The sequence below is a fragment of the Daldinia caldariorum genome (assembly GCF_022478825.1).
Source record: "Daldinia caldariorum strain CBS 122874 unplaced genomic scaffold F4812scaffold_17, whole genome shotgun sequence".
Classification (NCBI taxonomy): Eukaryota; Fungi; Ascomycota; class Sordariomycetes; order Xylariales; family Hypoxylaceae; genus Daldinia; species Daldinia caldariorum.
In genome coordinates this window covers 73,774-97,450 of record NW_025953053.1, presented here as the reverse complement: position 1 = coordinate 97,450, position 23,677 = coordinate 73,774, and the positions used below count along the sequence as shown (strand labels likewise).

Below are 23,677 nucleotides of genomic sequence, written 5' to 3'. Positions count from 1 at the left end.
CCTCTTCTTTACACACTAGCCCCCCCCGTCTTTGTACCGAATGTCGTTCAATCTTTTACGCGAATTAAATTTGTGAGGATGCCGAATAGATAGGCTGCAGTGTGGATTTCCTGGAATGCCGAACTGGTATTATCCCACGTTTGCGGCTGCAAGTAGATATTCAGCCTTCGGGTAGGACCTAGGGATGACCGGTAGGTAGTGGCGAGGTGTGAAATAAGCAGGACGGGTTGATGCGGTACTTGACTTCGAGGGTGAATGGGGAAATGGGGAATGGGGAATGGAGAATGGTCGATTAATCAATCCCACTCCGGGTAGGATGTTGAAAAAAGATAGGAGGAGTATTATTGGAAAGTACTAGGAACAAATAAAAAAAAGTTAGGGGAAAAGTAAATAAATTATGACGGGATGATGGAATCTTGAGGCAAGGGAAAGTGCGGAAAGAAAGTACATACAAAACGGATATTACCACAATAATGTGAACAAGTGTAAGCTTCCCAATTAATTCAAAGCTTATTAACCTTATTTTGCAACCTCTTTCCGTTTTTTTTTTTTTCTCTTCGGCGAGGTCGCAAGTCCCACGGTTACACTGCTCCAAGCATCTCGCAGCGGCTCAAGTACTTTGTACCCACTTTACAGGGTACAGCTAGCGCCCGTCGCCAAGACCTTTAAATGCTCCAGTCCCCGGTACCAACGGCGGTATTGAATACTCTCCCTTCAGCAGCTAAATCGGCCAAGGATTTGAGTACCAGGCTTTGCCAGGCTTTGCGCTGCTTAGGTGGGCTAGGCATTACATAGTACTTACCATATTGAATTTTATTTGATGTGTTGTACAATCCATTACCTTAGGTACCTGTACCATACGTATTGTACAAAAGTGCATATTATGTACCTGGTATTTACCTGGGAGGTAGGTACCTGAGATGAATAAGTCCGTTAAGTACTTAATATATGTACGTATCGAGAAAGGTATACTTCGTAGATTAGGGGTTAAAATAAAATAGTATAAAGTAAAATAAAAACCCTTACTTAACCTAGTACCTACAGAACAGAAATGTAAGATATGAGGCTTACAATTAACCCTATATTTAATGGCGTTCACCGGACTTTGCCAGAAGAAAAATCCTTCCGAAGTCTAATCCAAAGTCAATAAGTGTAAGCCAGTCCATTTTCCGCCTTTGGAGGCACAAATGTTCCGTATGGGGAAATGTAAACGACCGTCTATTCGCTTGCATGCACATGCTTTTAAACAACTCTTCTGTTAGTTAATAATTATAGTAACTACCTGTAAGGTACTGGGTATTTTCCCAGAATATACACGATTACGAGCAGTTGAGAAGAAAAAACTATAAAAAAAAGAAACTTTCGCCACGCTCAGCAGACCTCATGGAAGAGACTTTTGACGTCCAAGTCCGTTGGGAGTACGGTTCGCAATCTCCTAAGCAGACAGGATATCGTACCAGGTCGGTCCGGACTCTCTGTTGGTTAGACGACGCATAGGTCGTACGTGCAAGTAAAAGGATGTTGGCGTTGCCAGTACCAAATCGCTAGGTAAGGTCTGCCATAAGTCGTGTAAAGTCCCTGTTATTACCTAATATCTATACTCCTTATAAATTGCCTCCCTGTGTGAAGTTAGCAAACTAGAGAGCTTGAGTACCTGCCATGACGGGGTCAGGTTAAAACATAGCGCGCCTCAACCGTCGAACCACTAACCTCATCGTCATCGAGAACGGTTCGTCTCGTCAACCCTGAGACACATCACGACAAGCCTTTGTGCTTCCGTAGTTTAATCACGTCCTGTGTCCTACTGTTCGAATCCCAGAATGGGATCCCGTGTACTGCAGTGTTGTCATTCTCGGACAGGACGTCACCGCTTTCGGGGATTCTTTGCCCCTTTCGTCTTTCGTCGCTGCTGAGGTGATCACAGCATTTCGTATGACTCGAATGAAGCTTTTATTCATATCCGTCTCACATGTCATCTCCGAGCAACATTGCCTCGAGGGCTCATGATACACGTGCACAACCACAGGCCTCACATCATCACCATTATCCATCGCGCAGGTCTGAGGTGGCTGGCTATTGCGGCAACTCGTTTGTCCGTGAGCGACCTTGGAAAGCTCTATGGCAGGGGAAACCCACCCTTATGGGAGGAGATATATGGAGAGGGAAAAAGAAACTGATCTTCAGTTGATATCACCTGTCTGTATTAACCAGATATATCATCTGGAAGGTTAATATCGCTTTAAACACAAGAGCGCTCCCGAGTATATGCTAAAAACGATTACGGTGATAGATACCTTATATCTAACATTAGGTACCTACATATATCAGTATCTATATATATTGCTTGCTATGGTCAGACGAAATGTTCCTTTTATCTCTTTCTAAGGACATTAACACGGGCACCAAGGGCAAACTTTTTAACGCTGCTGACGAACCCGAGGCAACCCCCCCGTGTTCATATAGTAAGTACGTAAAATAGGTACAATGCATGGAACAAGCGAAGAACACAGTTGCTACCTAGGTAGGTATACATACATATGTAGGTATTAGTATATATGTATCTACGTATGTAGCTGTACCCGATGCGAATGACAATTCGTCCTAATGCCGGCGGCAATGTGGCCGATTATTGGTACACGGCACCGTAGCGTAGCGAGTCCCGCTATTCGCGATCCAGCTACCATTCATCCGTTGAGGAGGCCGACATGAGCCCTAATGAATTACTGAAGATCGTCAACCCCCCCTTCCCTACGTTTCATTGCAATATGTCAGATCGTGAAAACTGCCGACATACGGTTTTTGTTTAAATTGCAATTTTGGGGGTTGGAGAACGGCGATCATATTTCGCTGCCAGACAAAAGGTCGTGGTGGCTTGAAATCGCACAGCCATAGGTTAGGTAGGTAGGTAATTGATAGTCCCTGTAGTATTCGATCGCCCGGATGGAGTAATCTCTCAAACCCGCATCTAGCACTCAGCACATGACACCAACGGTGCCGATAGCAACTACTATTCCAGGTACTGATTTATGGACCACGATCATACGAACAATACTTACGTCGACGTTCCATGTAGGAGTCTAGCCATCCAGGAGGCCCGAGATGCCCAAAGGATTCAAGCTTCTTTTGCGTTAGCTCTGGGGTGCATATATGGCTATTGAATAAGGGGAGATGCATAAAGGAGTGAATGTAATTGTCGGTGAGCCGGATAACTCGTACCATAGTCAAAGCAACCACCCACGAAGCAAACAAGTGTTTTATGCTATGCTATAGGTAGTAGGCCTGACTCTTCCATGTTAGGTTGTAAGCGGGAGAACAGGCGACCACCTGAACCCGATCAACCCATGAAAAAGAATACGTATTTCCTCTCTGGTCGACATCGTAAGGTAAGCGTCCTTCGTCTAATTCTCTGGTTGGTCTACTGCGGACAAGTGTCGGTCACGCTGATATCCGTGATAAGCAGCTCAACTCTGGTACTCGTTGGAAGCTAATGGGGCGAGCCCTTGCTATTGATCCCACTTTTGACAATGGCTGATGATAATTAGGGGCTGGCCACAAGCTTGGCGGCTTGGCGGCCACGAGGGATCTGGCCCCGGACCCTCTGTTCTGAAGGCCTGGTCCGTTCACTTTAAGCATGAATTTAAGCGTGCTGGTTAGCCAAGTCCATGTACTCACATCACTAAGTTAGTTGGTAAGATGCCCTTTTTAGTGCTCCCTCGTAAAATCCCATTACAGCGGGTCGAGTGGCCGAGAACCGGATCGACTTCTCCTGTATGTCCACGTGAGAAGACTATTTTCTCGCATTGGCAGACTTGGCGGGCTCGTCACGCTTATCAAAAGAGACACTATCATGAGAAATAAAGGTCGAACGTGCAAATAAAACCAAATACCCCAGTAGCGAAACGGAATCCTTTCCACTTGGCGTTCACGCGTTACTATTATCTCCGCAGTGGGCATAAAGAGATACATGCTTTGTACACCCGCCCCATCACCCTTTCGGGAGGATCTGCGATCTTTCAGCGCTCCTATGACGTTTCACGACGCAGTTTTGAAGGCACGTAGGGCTAGATGTAAACTCTAAGCTAACTGGTTACTGACAAAAATACCCTGTAGATCTGTAGTAAAGCACCCTATATATTACATTGTATTGTATTGTACTTGTACCCTAATACACACGCGAAATTCATCATAATATTCCGTACTACAGGACTATATATAATAAGACTAAAAATGACAACAACCTTCACATACAGCTGTTACCAGGAATATGAAAAAGAAAATAATACGGATTTGTTATCCGCAGTGATATGGCTGGGACATCCCCAATCTTGATAGTATTATATTGTAAAGTACCTGTTTGTACCAGCCCCTTATCTTACCTTAGGTATAAATGTAATGATGAGTCGTGACACAAGCATAAGCTTCTGACACAGCAGCAATCCTTCGAAACATCATCTTGTTCCTACTCTGTTCGTTACATTTCACTTTGCTGTAGTAGACCTGTCTAATTCCCCAAGATGGCTGTAATCGCCAGCCTCCAGGTCATATATCCGGCACGTGGCCGCACAGCATACGACTTTCGATACCCGTAACGTCAGCTCCCCCTGTGCAACTCGACAAATGACGCCTAATCCGTTCAAGAGCGTTGCCCTCTGCCTCTCTATCATTGGCTATCTTATTAGTAAAGTACTTCTGTCCCTTTACCCACTAGTAGGTGACCTGTCTGGCTAATGACTACGCCGTTAGCTTGTACACTTAATGTTGGAACTTTAGGTGACAGGATTCATCAGCAAGTCTCGACTTCTCGTTGTTCCAACTAGGTTAGGTTTACACGGGTTAGGTCGTATATGGCCATGTTGCCGAGGTGAACCTTGAAAGCGATAAGCTTAACGGGCGAGTAACTCCAATAAGGTGTATACATACCTAGACACACGGAGCCGCGGTGCTAAGGCTCCTTTATTCGCCATTTGTGAATTTTCCCTAGCACGCACGTAAGTCCCAGGCAGGCATGCATTATTTTCCCGGTCCCCAGCCCACGGTAGCGGAACCCAATGGCGTGCCTTCGCTTGTCCGAAAAAAGAGTAGAGCCCACCACCATGTTCATAACCCCTCCCTTCATCGCGCCGGGGGGGTCATCCTCTTGAGCTAGTTCAGCCATACTGCGCCCAAGCGCAATCAATTAGGGACCCTGAGTAAGTAATATATCGCGAAACCGTGCGCCCCCCAGATGCGCCACAAGACGTGCCAGCCGCTTCTAAGATCAGCCAGCCGATAGAAGGTTGGGTAGACGAGGTAATTTGCTTATTATTTTGTAGCCGATTATGGCGTGTCAAGTCTGCCACGTTTGCGGTGGCGTTGAGACCGGGCTTTAACGGGTAACGAAGCTTACTACATACTACTCAATGCCGTGGGGGTTCCATCTTTTCAACAGGATGGCGCTGAGAAAGCCTGAGCGAGGCTAGAATTGTTCACAAAAGTAATTCCAATCCCTCCCAATATAGTCCCCAGTATAGTCTATCCCGCGCTTCTCCAAGAAAAAAAAAGAAAGAAAAAAGCCTCAAGAGGCGTGCATATTGGGCGCTTGATACTCTTGGAGGTGATCAAAATACATTATGCAACGCTTGACTGACGGCGACACGACCCCGACCTAGCCCTGGTTTGGGTTCCAGGGTATCTCGATAAAGTTATATATTATATAGTTACGCTATACTAATATAATATTATCATGTATAACAACAGCTGTTGGTTGAAACAAACCTGCATCTGCATGGGATGCTATAACTAACTTAGAAGCTTGTATCGGCGGAAGGTAGAAACGAGTTGCTAATGTCGGCAATTGGTCATTTGCTCAGTTACCATCACATCCTCTGCTCGGATAGTGTGTGACTAAAGGAGGTAGGTCGCACAATAGACAACGCTTAAATATAGACGATACTATGTAAACAGAGTAGGTAACTAACGGTTAGGTCATCAAGTTTTCCTACTTGGGTACGCCCGAAGCGCCGTTTACTCTGTATGTTGATAAGGGGGGGGAGGAGGAAGGGGGGAAAGCAATAAAAATAAAAATAAATGAGCTATCCACCCTCCTTCGGGATGCTAACGCGACAAAGCCAGCATAAGTTACACGAAACTGAGCAGCCTGCAGCTACAGCAAGCAAGATATATTGCAGTCAAACGAAGCTTAAAAGTCAAAAGAAACCTCCGATCTCTCCATATACAATCCTACCCTACCTTATCTTCTCTCTCACCTTCTCGATCTGGTTTCGAATTATTATTCCTTTTTATTTACATGTAACCGCTAACAATTTATTCCCGTAACGGGTAGAGTGAGATACCTGTTGCTTTTTTTAATCAGTACAATACCTTACCCTCGGGTTCCGGGTCGATTCCCTGTCTAAGTCAAGTCGCCAAGTTTTGCTCACTCTCACCCCCGCCGCACCGTGGAGTGACAATAGGCTTTTGAGAATTTGTTGTCCTAACTTTTCTCTGGTTTAGGCAACTGATCCGATTAATTCTGCATCGCGTGGATAAGTTAAACTCTTGTTCAGCAATATCGATCAGCCCCCGCTTTGCTCGTACGTAAAACTGCATAATAAGAGTACTGTTATATTGCCCTTTCTTGGCTAGTCACCCATGTATCTACGTAGCCGTCAGCTTACTGGCGTCGAACGGGGCGCCGCTCAATGTTCTGGAAGTATTTTTTTTTTTCGCGCCCCTGCGAGCCCGCTTTAATGAGGCACTACTTCGTCCATACGGGATATTCCATACCCACGGCCGGTCAAACGGCGGGGAGGATATAACACGGAATAAACCAACTAAACATGACAGGTTACTACTGTAACTAACTACATGGTTATGATAAGTATTGTTTAAGTTGCTAACCTATTAGTTGGTGTAACCGGGGTTAGAAGATATCTCAATAGTAACAGAGCAATAAATATGCAAGTTATACATATTGTCGTGATCTGATTCACCTAACATACACGAACACGCACATCATGACGACAATGGCACCTGCAAGTGACCAGATGCAACAAATTTGCGTCTGGAGTGCATTAGCCTTGAGGTGTATAAACCAAACCACATAGGTATACTATACTACCTTCGTACACATGTATAGGCACATATGAGATAGCAGTAAATAGCGAGAAAAAGAAGCATCTAAATCGGGGATACTTAGGGGTCTTAGTTATAGTGCGCCACGGTAAACCTAGTGGTTATACAAAAAGACTGCAGTATCACCCGAGCGCATAATCCTCCTGTACGTAAGTCAAACCATCCCCTACACAACAGGGGCTCGCCAGTTGATACCCAACCTGGGAGAATAAGGTACGGGTACCGGGGAACTCTTAACCCAAATCGCCGGGACTCCTAAACTATTCGTTGGGAGTTCGATTCGGGTTACGGAGCCGGGGGGAGCGGGGAAGGAGAGGAACTCATGAAGGAATAAGAACCTGGCACTTTTCGAGTCAGCTTCTTTAGTGATATGGCAAGCTGACATCAATGCGGAAGTTTGTCACAGGACTATGCTTTAGGAAGCTTAACTTTATGTTGAGTACTACGCATGCATGATGTTGTTAGGGCAATGTTGCCGCCGTAAGTCAGCACCGCTATAGCAAGCCAGCTTCCACATACGTACATAGGAGGGGTCGGATGGCGGTTGGTTTGCGGGGTCTCTTCTAGAATGTCAGTAAGGTACCTATTATTGAAACTTGCAAGCGGGGCAGGGAAATAAATGAACGAGATGAGACGGCCGTAAAGCACGTGCCTCTATCACGGGGGTACACGTCTAGAATTCAAGGGCTGTATACATACGTGCAAAGAGCTGAGGTCGAAAAAAAAACCAACAAAGTAGATTCTAACATTGGCAGGTCAGGGGAAAATATCAACAGACCGGCGGCATTATGGGTTACGTGGCTCCAAGTTGTGGGTAGCATGAACATAAATCTTATTTCTTGCAAACCCGGGTATTACTCAGATCAGTGTAGATATTGTAGCTTAATCTGACCAAGCAACTGGTCGTCTAGGGTATCTAATAAACACTGAATATTTTAACTCTGCTGCGTGTTGGTGGCACAAGCGGACTAACACATGAGCAACACGTCTACCTACCTAACCTAGGTCAGGTACGTTAGGTACCTCATAATAATGTCATCAGGTTGGGAATATTTCCTATCCTGTTAGGTAGGTAGAGGGTAATGCGACCGATCGCTAGAGAGATCACCCTATTCAGACCATTACACAAAGCTGATCACAGCTTGGATATTATAATATGTGAGCGTTGTGCGTTGTGCAACGGGATGTAACGGTTGGGTATCTGTATCTACCTCCTAAGTTACCTGCTTGAAAAAAAAAAGAAATCCTACGCTAGAAGAGACTTTACAGACTGCGCCAGTGTGCGAAAAGGTCTTCGGTTATAAGTATCGAAATGGTATTATAGAAACCTACGTGTGAGAAGGGTGGACAATTAACACTAATCATGACTCGAGTAAACGGGTACCTAAAATCGGCAGCGAGATGCTAACCCTACTAGCCCCCTGGTCTCAGCTCTATTCCTGCGGTTGGCGAAATAGTTCATAAATCTTATTCAGACGCCGCTTCGCCGCTGATCGCTAATAACCAATAGTCCTCTACTGGTAAACCCGGCTGACCGCTGACATCGTCCGTGGCCCACCGCCAGGCTCTTCGCATTTGCTCCATGAATCCGTTTTAGGTATCGTCTGTGGCACGATAGTAAATGCATACCTAGACGCTTCGTATAGATAGCCTACAGGATATTACTCGTGCTATAATTCCGCAAAGAGGTTTAGAAGCACGAGCCAAGGAAGAGCGGTCGCTGGTCTTAATAGCAACTGTGCCTATTTCTACCCAATTTCTCGTCTCTACCTAAAGGAAAGAATATACTACCGCGGGCTGTTGTCACATGTGAATTCAACATGACATAGGAAACAAGCATCCCGGCCGTGTCGACGAGGAGGCTGCTATAGAAAGTAATGAAGCGTATGACGTGATACTAACTAATATCAACATCATGAAGTTAAAACTATCTTTTTTTTCAGCCCACTTATGGAGTTGGAGGTAACCGGGATGATGTGGTCCTTTCGGAGGTGTTAAAGAAGGTAACTACCTAAGCAGCTAGTTAAGGGAAATGAAACTATAAACCCTCCATTTATTAGTTACAACAAGGAATCGGCACAGATTCATGGCCCTGAGTAGGTAGATACAATACGTACAATACATATAATGTACTATGTAAGGTTGCCGAAATTGCAATTTATGGGGGTGTATGATAGAGGATGGATCTGCTTCTTTACGTTTAGTCTCTCTTCCTTTATTTTTATTATTTTTCTTTTTTCTTTTCTGTCTGCCCCCAAAAGCGCGTAACCAAATTCCGAATCCCACGCAAACCCCCTCTTCGATCGATGGAGAAAAGCTGCTTAAGCTTAATTCAAGGACAAGGAACTTAATCAAATAAGAAACGTCGTTGGAGCGCCACTCGATATCCTATTTGTCCTAGCGTGACCTCCATCACACCCCTTTAAATAGCAAAGCTACAAAAGGGGAGGGGGGACCACGCCGAGCTCTTGGTTAGAGAGCTTGGCATGTCTTTTTGTATCCTGCCTGCCTGCGCTCTTCGAATCTCGGCAGAGCCAAGCGTAACAAACCCGCAGATGCAAAATTCATGGTTGCAGTTCATTGGAGCAGGTCGAGTTCCCCACCATGTCCACCATGTCCACCTTATTCTAACAGCATAACTAAACTACCCTTTGTCGTGTGCTGACGCGGCCCTTTCGGTGATACTGTTGGTGACTGCTAACCGTACATGATGTCCGGTAGATAATATAGCAGGTGGTAGCTTATTACAAGCTTATTAGTGCACAATACATACTAACTAAACATAATATGGTAGATTAGCTCGACTCTCCTTGTGGGATCGGCGGGCTTCGGAATCTTGAGCCTAAACTAATAGGGCCCATACCTCCGCGAGGTGGAACATCGTATACTACCACCAGAAACCTGACTTCCGAGCGGCATACATAACAAATTGAACGGCGAAATGGAGAAACGTCCACTGGCGATCGCATCTCAAAAGTACACGTGGGTCACAGGGGGTAAAATAACGTACTGTATACGAATATGCCCGCAATATACCCGGCTTGCTACCTCCGAAATCACCGTGAGTGGGAAATATTTGAAGAAGAGACCAGGCGTCTTGTCGTCCTGGACGGCGCAGCGAGATGACGGTTTATCGTAGCGTATGTTATGTGTTGTACTGACAAGCCTGCAACTTAACACCCAATACCTACGTTACCAGAGAGATAAATTAGGGTATGGCCAAGAAATGTCAAGAAAATGCCAAGCTTCTGATCGTGTAACGAAAAAACGGTTATCCACAAGAAGAGCGATATTGTTTTCAACCGATACTAATTGCCTAGCGAGCCCAGGCCCTAAGGGTGGAAACACGGTAGAAAGATGGGCTGATCAGGATCTGGGTTCACAATCGTATCAACGCGATCAAGGTAATGCTGCACCCCGGATACACGTGAATCATCTCGGGAGCACAGAGATTTGTCGGGTAGGCAAGCGTCCTCCCTTCGATAGTCCTTCGGCCAAGCGCTTCATCAGCTGCTCGTCAGGAAGCAACCTTTCCCGACTGCGGATCGCCATGCCTAATAGCGGCTTTGTTACCTAATGGAGCAGCTTGGCATCTTTTGTATGATATTCGAGGCTACCAACGCTCCCCCCGCCCACCTCCCCCCTTTCAGAGGTCGCGAACCTAGTATACGTTTGCAGTAATGTTGTTTAGCATTAGGAATAACAACAACAGCAGCAGCAGTAGTTGCAGCAGTTGCAATAGTATCAATTAGTAATAGTAAATCCGACGACGTCCCGCCACTATAACTAGGAAAAGATGGTGATAATGGATGTGACGAAAGGGAACCGGGAAGAATCTGCCGACTGCTCTTTGCGCCGGGAATTACACCGCAGCTCGATCCTACCCCTAGCTTGTCCAGATAGAACTCAGTCTTGGCAAGCAGCTAAGGCTACCTGCCTGCATCTGCACCCTATCGCGATGAAACCAACAAACTGTGAAGGTTAATTGAAAGGGGGGGGGTGGAGGGGTGGGAAACATCGCGTCGTCGTCGAAAGGCCAACTGCATCCATGACAGTTTTGTGGCCGCGACCCCGATGGATAGCTGCCTTTTGATATTCCTTGCATTAGATGAAACGTCAGTAGGACCTTAAAGAGTGAGGGTGCGGTCATATGGCCCCAAATCCGTCCTTTGCCGGCGTCAGGTAGCGTGGGCGCGCGGTGGGCAAAGCCGAACGAAAAGGTAACGCGTGTAGTAATGAACCGAGCGCTACGCCGTAGGAACGGCCGAGCAGGCGGGCAGATTTCGTTGCCAAACCGGTCAGGACGCGGGAAGGACAGTGACTGGTCGCGATCTGGGTGTTCGCAGATATTTCCAGCTTAGGAGTGTCTCATATCAGAGCCGCCGTCGTACAAAGTGCTCCAGCTGCGGAAGAGCTCATCACCTCCCCCTTCACAACTGATCGCCACTCCCTTTCGGCCGTACCAATAATAACCTGGTGAATTATAATAGGTGCCCAACGAGATCGGAGGCTTAAAATTATTATGAGTTTTTCAAGGTATCTGGTCCAAGGGTGTTATAGAATCTTGCTGTAGTTACCCAGACAGGATATTGGGGTCCCTAGTAGGAAGGTCCCTAGTAGGAAGTGTTTGACTGGTTTTACACACATGTGGATCTCCCACAAGAAAAAAGAGAGAAAAAAAAAAACATTCAATCACATCTGTTGTACTTCCCCGGAATGCTTTCCAGTATTCACCGATCGGGGATGGGGACGAAGTGCTTGTGACGCGGCAAGCAAGTGCTCCAACTGCCGAATATCATGAACAAGTTCTGTCGACCTATCGCACCGAATTCAAGCACTAGAGAAGCTCGAAGGATCGCCTGAAGGACCGCTCGTAAAAGAGATTGCGCTATTAGATCGGGGCTCTTCTGTATTGTATAATTGATGCTTGTCTCAGAGAACAACTACGTGATTTACAATCAAGCAAGGTAAGGTAGCAAGCTGAGAAGACTTTACCTTTTCAAGTGCTATACCATTCTATTGCAAAGTGGTGGGACAATTCATTAAGCGATCTCCTCTATGTTCTCTACGTGGTAAGTTGAGGCTCGTAGATACCTACATACCGACTGATCGGTGTCCTCTTTAAGCTATCCCTCGAGCCTATCCTAATATAAGCGGAGAGTGGATAAAGCAACACAGACTCATACGCTGTGTTTAGGACCTGTCAAAAACTAGCCTTAGACTCTGATTCTGCCCTCGTGAAATCCGAATCAACGCACAGCAGACGCCACAAAGCTTGTTCGGCAGTCAAAGTCAGAACCAATATTGCATTGTACGAGCGTGGCACAAGACACCATCCACGTCCCAGAGAAGTAAGCGTTAACGAACACGGCATGCCCGCTAGTATATTGTGCTTAACAATCACATCGGCCGTACCAGCGGGGAAATGCGGATGTGTCGTGTATTGTTTGGACACCGGAGAGATAGCATATCAGCCGATCGAAGCCCAAGCCGAATCCTCCATGCGGAGGACAGCCCCAGCGCCGCAAGTCAACGTACCAGTTAAGGTTATTTTCAACCGTTTCTGATGGCTCGGAAATGTCATCTGGGGTTATCCTCGGAGCCATCCCGTGATTGCGCATGGATTCTACCAAGTTCTCTAATCGATGCTCGCGCATGGACCCGCCGGCGATCTCGCAGAAGTCTGGCACAAGGAGGTCAAAGCATTCGACGGTTGTACCAGGAGCCTCTGTGCTGTGCGTCTCTGCATCTGCCTTCATGTAGAAAGGTTTGATGTCTCGCGGGTAGTTGGTGACGAATACGGGGGTATCGCCATGACCTACTTTCTTAGCAATATATTTCTCATGTTCAGTGTGAAGATCTTTGCCCCAATGAGGACTGTGAATAAAGGGCACCTCGGACTGCTTCAGCAGTTCAATGGCCTCTCTGTAGGTAATGCGAGGCCAGGCTTTCCGTGCAAGACCATCCCAACGTTGGGAGACCTGTTCCGCTGTGGTCAGGCCTGAGGAGCCTTCACCTACGCGTGCTAGGATCTCACTCTTACATCTCGATCCGTTGAGATCGGTGCAGATATGTCTTAGCATATCTTCAACAAGGTCCATTACGGAGTCCAACTTGTCGGCGAAGCTTACTTCTGCCTCTAGCATGTAAAATTCGCTAAGGTGACGAGGGGTGTCACTTTTCTCGGCACGAAATGTTGGAGACAGTGTCCAGACATTGCCAAGGGCCTGAGCCAGAGCTTCTAAATGCAGTTGGGCTGACACTGTCGTATATACAGGTCGACGGAAGAAAGGTTTAGGTGTCTCAGACTCTTTAGAGGACCGAGCAGAGTCACCAGCCGACACGTGGAAGACTTCACCAGCACCTTCACAGTCTGATGAAGTGAGGATAGGTGTGTGAGTCTGTACGAAATCACGGCTACCGAAGAATTTGACTAGGGACGCAATGATCTCCGAGCGAAGCCTCAGGACGACGGAATTGAATGGTATCCTCGGTCGAAGATGTGGTAAGGACCTGAGGTATTCCGGAGTTTGGTACTTCTTCTGCAAGGGGAACGTCTATGAAATTGTAAGCCATTTCACGTTAACTCGTGAGGCATGACGGCCACAGATTCTATGCCTTAACAAACCTTGGCATCGGACGGTCCCAAGATCACGGCTCGTTCAACCTGGAGCTCATGGCTCTGTCCACGACCTTGGGACGGGATCCAAGACCCATGCAGCCGGACTGCCGCTCCAATAGTTAGACTATCGAATGTATCATTAGCAATGTTGGATATAGTAGAGGGTTGATTCAGACGGGGATCTCGTACCCTTCGGCCTGATCAACAGGTACTACAGCTTGGAGTGATTCGAGGGAAGAGCCATCGCCAAGAGAGACAAAGTGATATCGCTTTTGTGCACGGACAGACCGAACGAAACCATTTATGTTCACGTCTGAAACAGCTTCTTGAGGCTTAAAATTAAGAAAGCCAGCGATCGAAGTAGGAAGGGTTGAAGGGAGGGTTGAAATGAAAGCGCGTGGTACTATCCGTGATGAGAGCTTCAGGGGGCATCTGGGTGACGCTCCTCTCAGAAGCGGGAGGATAGAATTCATCTCACACAATTTATTATGAGATAATCGGGAAATTCAAGTGATTCCGATTCACTCGTGCACATTATGGACACAAACTAATTAAAATTTTGTGTATTGTGTACTTCATCGCATGATATGTTTTTTTTTCCTCCTCTTATTAAAAAATTATTATGGAATGTTTTTAATAAGAGATACTATGTACCAAAAAGTTTACTGGTACCTATTAATTCTTCTGTTAGTCGTTCAATTTTCGGAAAACCAAGTTTATCCCGCCCGGACCGGTTCTAAGCACAGACCACATCGTCCCGTCCCGTCCTTTTCTTTTCGCTTTCCTATTTCTTATTTTCTCTCAACTTCTGCAAAGCGGAACTTGTCTTAATGAAGCCGTCTCGAGTTCCACCAAACCCACCATTAAGTTGGTACTTTTAAAAGTGGTGAGTAATTTACGCGATTACGTCTCTCATGTCCCGAAAAATTTGTTTTACTTTTCACAAAAAAGCTATCACAAGGTATACTATGAAGTCATCTACCGCTTATTTTTAATAACCACTTACATCACCTAAGGTAGGACTCCGAAAACACGGCGGAAAGATAACTACCTAAACAGCTAAGCATTTGATTGTTATACAAGTCGTTAATAACATCTCGATAGAGCATTAGATAAGTACCTAAGGTAAGGTTAGGTAGGTACTCGATACGATGATGTGAGGAAACCTGGCTTAGATCGTGACTGTGAAGTTCCCGTTACAAGGTATGCATGTCAATCTCTAGCAATCTCTGGCGAATAGCAGAGAAGATTCAGTGTCACTATTAACATACCTATATCCGGTCATGCCGTCGAAACGGAGTTCCCGTCTTTATTTTACAGGTAGTTAACTTTTGCTTCTCCGCTGAATTCTCGCCTCAGAGCCTTTCACTTTAACCCCCCCTCCTTCAATACTTTACTTTCAGCTACAAGCTAGCTAGGTCAACCTAGACTACCTAAGTATCAATGCAAAACAAAACACAACACAACACCACAGAACAGAATAGAACAAACCAGGACGAATGGTGTATAAGGTACTTTCCCTTTAGGTTAGGTAGTTGTCCCTGTCTATCGTAACATCTTCTCGCGAGCGCTAAACTGCAGTAAGACGGGCTCGTGGGTTCATCTCCCGTTAAGATCGTTTCGCCCGCAGGAGGGCTCTACGATGCTGCGGGCTTAGGAGTACCAGATCTGTCCGACTTCGGTTATCTGCAGTGCGCCCTGATCTTCGACTGGAACAGCGATTCCATATACCTGGGAGCCGAACTGTGTCACAGAGACAGATGTCTAATTCTCTCACCTTACCGGAATACCAAGATGGTAAAAGACGGCGCGGAAGCGCTGCGCTGGGTTATATTATAGATACTGAGCCTCTTAACCTATTGTCTGAATTCACTTCATCTCAATGTCTAGGACATAGTGGACTCGATAATAGCAATCATCTTGTATTGGTAACACAAGAGTTTCTCCCGCCCTCTGCCCGTTGTTGACCTGACCGGGACGTGCCTGATACCTCAGCGTGAATAATGACTCCCTTCCCATTTGAGACTATCAATGTAGGTGGATGGAGCAGGCTGCATCCCGCCTCGTCTCTCTTATTGCCCTCCGTATAAAGTATTGTTGATGCCCAGCTACGTGGATTACATCTTTGTCGTCGATTAGCTATTTGCTCTTGCTCTTGCTCTTGTCCTTGTTCTTGTCCATAACGACTCTGTTTAAATTGCTTATACTGCCCAACCGCCGAGTCCTTTTTCGTCATAATGCCTTCTTCGAAACCCAAGCCTTCCGAAGTTGCGGCGGAAACGAAGCGACACTACATCCCGGTCATAAGAGCGGAATATGCCCGTCAATGGCCAACCCATTCCTATTTGTTCCAACAGCCGCTGGCGCAGATTCCGCTCCAGAGCTCTATTAGCGGGTTTTCTCCATCCCCTCCGGAATTCTGTACATATGACCTCTGCTGTAAATGAATATTTCCCCTTCTGCTCTAACATACCTCTATCAGATGTCTGCTCGGGGGATCCCGCCGACTTTGCCATCGACTGGAAAGAGAAGGCACACATTCGGATACCTTTTATATGCGCAGCGAATGACAAAAGAGCTGGCGGTGATTGGGAGACCGGAGTAGTGAGTCCTTCCCGCTTTACATAACTACAGCACTTACGGAGATATTTATATATTCGCTCATCTAGGTGGGATACGAAGAACGACTATGTAGACGCAGCAATCTTTCAGCAACGCTTAGCACTCCTGGACCTGGATCTGAGGTGGAGAGTAACTACCCCATCCCGTCCGAAGGCGGCATTTACTCTGAATTTGTTGTGGTGTTCCGTGGGCCGCACGACCAGTATAAGAAATTAGATCAATGGTACGACCTGCCGGTAGTCTCGATGCCGGCGGCGCGCTGGCCAAAGCTAAGCCACGGCGGTTCCAAGTATGCGTTCCCGTTGGAGCGCGAAATGGTGAGGAACAAGATCCGTGCCGCGCTGCGCATCTGCGTCTACTACGAGCATCGGACTGTCGTCATCGGTGACTTCGGCCTCGGCAATGGCCATCGCAACCCGCCGCAGGAGCTTGCAGAGCTTTGGCGCGACGTTTTCCTCTACGATCCGGACATTCGTGGCCGCTTCGATTACGTCGCTTTCGTGTTCGAGGATCAGTACCAGAGCACGGCAAAGTTGATCATGGACGACATTGCCAAGAAGAGCAGGGGCGGTAGTGGTCACGGGCATCATGGTCACGGTCACCATTCGAGCAGCTCCAAAAGCAAATCGAAGACCTCGTCCAGCTCCAACAGTAGTTCCACTAGTGGTTCCGCCGCGGCGCCGAGCGACTTTGAGATATTCTCCCGCGTCTTTGACCCCAACGAGATCCAAACCGTTTTGAGTCGACCGGATCCACGATACGGAATTTCTATGCTTACATCTTGAAATCCCCCGAGGAAGAGGTTTGATCAGGCGTGGACGTTGAGTCCTCGTACGTCATTACACAGCGTCGAGTGTTATACGGACCCATGTAGGTGGATTCAACCCGACGATCCGGTCGTTTACCGGTACTATTAGGTTAACTTAGGGGTTGGTAATTTCTAGTCGTTTATTTTCCAGGGTTTGGGAACTGTGTCAGGGTATTTGGATGTACTATGTCAAGAGGAGAGAACTTAGAGGTAGTCATGTCAACCTTTCATGTATTTGAACCTTAGGTTAGGTTAGGTCTAGGTAGTTTTACGTATGTTATGGTTCTGGCTTCTATCACGTAATGATATATCATAATATCATCTTCGACTATCATTTATTATGAAATATTATTTATTCAATTTGTTGGTCTCTCTGAGCTCTGCCGTCTGGGCTACCGTACGGAATAATTTTTATTGAAACTATAAAGTGACACCTTGTCATATCTCTGTATTATGTTAGGCCGCATACACAAGCAGCGATGTGAGAAAAAAAAAAACTAAAAAAAAACTTGTTACTGCTGTTACTGGAGGAATTTGATTCCCTTGCGTTTCTTGACGGGTGGATATCCTCATGTGATGAAGGGTTCGGCCAAGTCCGATTCAATCAAGATCTATGCATCCTCACATTCGTGAGCATCAACTGTTTAGTTTTCATCAGCTACGAGACTCGAGCCATTAATTCTACGTCACTTCAAAATATGGTTATCGTGTACAATATCAGAGTTTGGAACCCCAATGAAGTCGTAAGCAATTCCTCGGCCACGGAATTAGTAGTATCTCGACATTACATACCAGGTAGGTAGGTGTTCTTATAAATTTTGATCATATATCACATAAAACCATCATGTCAGCAAACGCTAAACTTGCATGGGACTGATGGGAGTACACATTTAAGACCGGTGTGGGAGTGGGGGTGTTGCTTTTTATTTCATTCTTATTAATCTGACTGAGCTCTCGTCGTGTAACCGTCAAAGCACCATCATGAGGCTTATAGGGCGTTTGGCTAGAATTCTCCGGATGTACCTGAGAGGTCAGCTTGCTGAAACCTTGACCAGCTTTTTGACAATATAATATCATAATATGCATTAGGTACTAAAGTCAAGCAAGTACTTCTAAGCATGTGCGCAATTAATAAGTGTTGAAAAGATATGGGTCATGTCCGACGACAGAATACGCATGTCCGGTCCTGTTGCATTGACAGGGAGCGTTGGGCGTCAACCTGGAAGGACCTGGCCCTGGTTTGGGTCTAGAACGATGCGCATGCATAGCTTTCTTGGCCTCAGATAGGCGAACCCGATCCCATTGTATTTTTTTTTCATGTGGGTTGAGCCTCGCCCATGGCGGCTTTGATATCTCCTAGGTATATGGATGTTCTAGCCACTTAGGGTATTAACAAGTGCCATAGACACACATCACCTGCAAGGCGACGAGGGTTCGTTCAAGTATCAGGTTTCATGCATAGGGTTGTAATAGGCACACGCATTTCCGGACGCTTGCATTCACACACTTGGGAATTACCAGGGGATTTTTGATTGGAGTCTTGGATGCGCAGCCCTCCTATATGGAAACATATTATATTGCGACTATAATATAGGCTTCTTTGGATGTCTAAGGAAACTCTGCGGTCTCCCGCGTCCTAAGAGAATAGTTTAAATCGAAGTGCAAAGCACCGAAACATTCAGTTTTCAGCTACAGGGGACTAATTGAGCTGGGAAGGGATCTCGAACTTTTCATAAGTTCTAGAAGGTGACGGGATGTCATACGCTGCTAGGTAATCCGGTATGTATAATGTTTCGTTCTACCTAGTAAAACCACAATAGTAGGGCGTTGACTCGTCTGGCTTATTGTTACCTCTAAGTAGTAATAAGCCACCTAATCTACCTAGGTTAGGTACCTGTCAGCGGAATGACGTCTCGACAACTGTGCCTAATGAAGAAGCTTGGGCTGCCATAGGAGTGCCTCTCATACGGGTCTACTACCTATCAGACAGGCAGTCCGGTCCTAGAGGTTTCAACTTGCATAAACTACCTGGTCCATTATAGAGACGGCCTGAAATTTAGATACCTATCTGTCTAATCTACCTGGTAAGTATGGTATCTCATTGGATGTATTATACCTTATTGTTGCTGTTGTTGAGTAGACACCTAAGTTATGCTAGTTATGGAGGCGAATAAGGCTGCACAGCAGCAAAGGAAACGATAGCTTAGAACTATTATCATGACTTGCAACAGCCACATACCGTGAAATTAGAGATATTTGACATCATCGAGGACTTCGGTTCTATAAGATTGTTGGCGTAAGAATGCATGTATGCTACTATAAATGGTGATCTGTTGAAGAGTGAGGCTCGCTGAATTGCATCAGACTATCTGCAGCCAGAAAAAAAAAGTGATCTACCTCATAATTGCGGTTATGCATATTTCAACATGTAGTGATATTGTGGCTGGCTGCATATGGATTGATGGTAAAGCTACCCCTATCCAGTGCTGACTTCCACTGCCAGTACCTTAGTTACGTGCTTGTAACTCACCCATTCTCTACTTTTAGAAGATAATCGTGTGGACATATCATCTGAAGGGTCTCATAATAAAAGTGTGCGTCGATAATGCCCGTGAACCGAGACCCTGGATGTCCAATTAACGACCGTAAATATCATGATCAATTCGGACTAAACCGGGTTCACGGCCGTTACTAGACACTCAAACGGGCTGAAATAGTCGGCTATTTTCAGATGTCTTAGATTTCATTTCCGCTGTGTTGTTTGCTTGGCTGTGGTCACAGGCGAGATGCAAGGGGGTTTTTTCGGCCGAAGTAAGATTCTTCCCATCCTGACTAGAAAAGACATAAGTGTTTTTCATGAGACGGATTTACGGAAAATAAAGAAGAGCGGTTACTTTAGGTAGCGAGTGTCATGTCTTGATCCAGGAAGTTAGGCGATATCAAATTTGCATTGAGATCACAAAGAGTTAATGAAGATTAAGCCCGTTGTATGGTAGAGGCTCGTTATCAGTCCTATGTTGCGAAAAGCATGCCCTGGTGCCGATGCGGTGGAACCTAATAATGGATATAGTCGTATGAGCTCTGGGTATTAGAGTAGATTCTCTTTCGAGGTTCCCATCCAAACCCTGGGCCCTTGTGCTGAAGCCTATCTGTACATGCAACTCCTGACACAGGGGTATTTTGTATTTTACCAATACTGCGGCCTCAGCCCTTGGAACGTTGACGCTAGGGAAGCATGATCATCACCCTCTTTTCGTCTTTGCCCAGCCAACTACATTGAGCAAGGTTAGTGAATGCCATCCATCCACTTCTAATGTGCCAGCTAATTCCCCGGGACCTTCAGCCAATCATAGCGTAAATGCGACAAGAAGAAATTAACTCACCTCAAGCTGCACGCCCTTGTGTATATGTACCAGCCAATCTACGTAGCTCTGCGCTTCGTTGTTCCGATCTTCAATTAGCATTCTTGCAAACTCATATTCGGCTCCATCAATTCCTTGCCTAGCCAACTGAATTGTTAGCGCCTTGGAACCGCGTACGACCTTGAGGAACTCGATTATGTTTCGGACTTGGGCGTTCAAGTGCGTCTGCAGGACTGGCAGCGAAGAGCTATATGGGTCGAGTTTATTGAGGCTGTCTTTGCCCTCCCCAAATAGATCCACCAGCAAGTTGGGCGAGGTTTGGGAATGAAACCACAGTAAGCATTGTTGTCCGTTATCCACCAAGTATACACCACCTGGTTCGACTCGACTGAAAGATGTGCGAATGGCTGGTGGCATCTTTAAATAGCCTGTTTGTTCGTCGGGGAATCCGTCCTCCGGGTTCAGATTGTGAATAGGTATCATCCTAGGGTATAGGTAAAGACTGAGTTCTGGAGCACCTATTGATCTGATCATACGCATTTCATGTACCCTCCGGTCGGATGTTTCGTTACCTCCCTTGAAAGCTCGGCATTTAAGGAGCCCAAGCATGTACATCGAGAACTCCTTAAGCTTTTCCGGCATAACAAGTTGTCCGGGAGGATGCGACTGGGACGAGAAATTCTTGCGATACCCTGCTAGTATGTCAATTGTCTTCTCCGTCAATCCTAGCCTTATGTCTTTGAGAGTGCTAGAAGTCGAGGCAAGTTTAGAAGCAGCGTCTTTGGCGAGAATCGTGTACACAGCATCTTGGTCCACGAATTTCATGCACTCTCTTGGATTGTCGCTAACGCTAGCAATCACGTTGGAACACCTTACTCGTCGTTGACCTGACGCAGTAGTATATAACAAGGCGGATTGGAAATGGGCGTCAAGCTTTGAATCAAGCTTTCCGTCATAGCCAAACGTTACGCCTACAGCTTTGTCGGCATCTATGACGCCTATCTCAAGATCGGCTCCAAAGGTATGCTGTATGAAGTTGCCATGGTACGCCGAGATTTGAAGGCCATTAGAGCATCGAACTTTCATCAATGCCTGATAACCCGTTTCCCTGGTAACGGTGTGCTTAATCTCGAGGGATAGCTTGGCATTATCGCGGCCCGCCACAAAATTCGGGTAGTAGAACGTCTCTCCGCCTGTTGTGGACGAGACATGGCCTTGAGAAGCGTAGTTAGCTACGATGATAATAGAATCGTGTCTCGTAATGAGGTATACTTACCAATGGTGGCTATGTCCAAATATCCACCAGATGGAGCAGCCAAGAAAAAATCGACACCCACTCCGGCCGCAACCATCTTCTCTGCAGCCTTCTTCCACGCGGGATGTTCGGTGGTGAAAAGTTTCTTATCTATTTCACCACCAGGGTACTTCCCGTCGTCTCTCAGAAAAAGTCGGCCAGGTCCCCATGTAGGTAAAGCCGACAACGAACATACGATTTTACCACCAGTCTTTTCCAGCGCGGCCAAACATGAGGTCAACGTCGGCAACAAAGCAGGTTCCGGATTTTTTATGTCTGCAAATAAGGTCGGTAGTCGCGCAAGTAGCGATGTTATGACAGCTCTGGATTCATATGGATCAACGAAGAGCCCGTCGCTAAGTGGCACAAATGGGTCTTCGATATCAGGCATAATGATCATCTGTGCTTGTTCTAAGGCGGGCTTAACTGGCAGTTAGGAACGATTCTTATCAATGAGGTAGCTGGTTACTCACATTACAGTTGTAGAAATGTATGTCCTTGTCGTACGTGACGAACCCGACCTTTGCGCCGGCTGGGATTTGCCGTTTCGGCTCGCCATTCTCATCTGTCCCATCGCTGTCCTCTGAGGTGTAAAGCGCGGCAAGAATGCCCTCACAGAAAGCCTCTAAGAAGCCCTTATTATAAGATTCCTGAGTGACGTCAATTACAAAGAGCCAATGAAGACCAGTAGGCTCTTTCGTCCAGTACTCCTTAGGTACTAAAAATTCGACGGTTCCCCTAGTTAATTCGGGTCGCTGATCTCGATCTACTCGTACGCCCTGAGGCGTAGTGGCACAGAAGTACTCCGAAGGAGTATCGTTGGGATATGTGCATAGATTGCACACGAATTTGCTGCCACCTGAGCGGAACATCATGAAAGGGTTAATATAGGCACGGCATCTATGACACCTTGGTGGTCCAACATCGCCAAAATCGAGTACGGGAACTTCCATTTCACCAGGCTGGAGACGAGCCAGTGGCTGTAAGACGAGGCCCAAGGGTAAGCCGGTGCTTTTTAGGCCGTCCTGGTTGGCGGGGATATTATTCATTGTTAATCGAGTAAACTTGGGCGAAGAATTGCCTTGATCATAAGCAACAAAAGAGACAGTAGCTGGAGGAGGTACATGGCGTTCGAAGGTAGGATATACGTTGCTGAGGTAGTATTGTTGTGCTACATCTCTGGAAGCTGGCACACTGGGGATGTCGTCTGGCGAAACTTGCCCCCCGCCTGATGCAGACACGAATGCAGGCGCATGTCCTGGATCTATTTGACTACTTCTTGCAGCAAACTCGGCCGGGGTTGCTGCGGTCGCGGGGTGAAAGGGGGCATTGACGGGCGCGGGAAACTGATTCGGTGAAAGGGGTTGGCCAATAAACTGGTTGTTGGGTCGTAAAGAGGGATCTGCATTCAAGAAAGCCGTAGCTGGTGTCCCTGCTGGTGGTATGCCGTTATATGCCTGAGAAGAACCAGCCGGGGCTTCTACAGCATGGAAGACGTGTCGGTCCTTCTTCTTTCTCCTTGCCGTATGCTGTCCATCTCCTAACGACATGCCCGCCATCTGCGAGGCGAGACCTGCATCTTGCGGAGCCGCAAACCCAGGCGTACCAGGGGCGGGTGGTGGGGGACTCCCATAATACTGCTGGCTTTGGGGCGCGGGAGAACCGTAGGCAGGGCCTTGCTGGTAGGGATTTTGAGCAATGGGCGGCTGAAATTGAGGAGGGGTAGGTTGTGTTGTTCGGTTGGGGTCATTGGGATCGAGTTGCTCGCCTTGTCCCAATGCGTGATACATGGAGTAATCGGCCATGATGGAGGAGGAGGAGGAAGCGGACCGATAAACCTCTAACAGGGTATTCTC

At 46.7% G+C, this 23,677-nt stretch overlaps 3 protein-coding genes across 3 annotated transcripts; 1 reads left to right on the top strand and 2 right to left on the bottom strand.

The window, feature by feature from the left end:
- Positions 1-12,506: 12,506 nt before the first annotated feature.
- On the bottom strand, positions 12,507-14,270 carry F4812DRAFT_452643 (asparaginyl-tRNA synthetase; the record flags this gene model as incomplete). The annotated part of the gene is made up of 4 exons (XM_047936381.1): positions 12,507-13,670; positions 13,742-13,859; positions 13,925-14,067; positions 14,214-14,270. 4 exons carry the CDS (start codon positions 14,268-14,270, stop codon positions 12,507-12,509), a joined length of 1,482 nt encoding a protein of 493 aa, XP_047787140.1.
- Positions 14,271-15,972: 1,702 nt separating this feature from the next.
- F4812DRAFT_462150 (uncharacterized protein) lies at positions 15,973-17,142 on the top strand (the record flags this gene model as incomplete). The annotated part of the gene is made up of 3 exons (XM_047937990.1): positions 15,973-16,156; positions 16,218-16,339; positions 16,405-17,142. 3 exons carry the CDS (start codon positions 15,973-15,975, stop codon positions 17,140-17,142), a joined length of 1,044 nt encoding a protein of 347 aa, XP_047787139.1.
- Positions 17,143-20,352: 3,210 nt separating this feature from the next.
- Positions 20,353-23,626, bottom strand: F4812DRAFT_452642 (beta-sandwich domain of Sec23/24; the record flags this gene model as incomplete). Its single annotated transcript, XM_047936380.1, has 4 exons — positions 20,353-20,436; positions 20,549-21,741; positions 21,804-22,242; positions 22,295-23,626. 4 exons carry the CDS (start codon positions 23,624-23,626, stop codon positions 20,353-20,355), a joined length of 3,048 nt encoding a protein of 1,015 aa, XP_047787138.1.
- Positions 23,627-23,677: the final 51 nt, after the last annotated feature.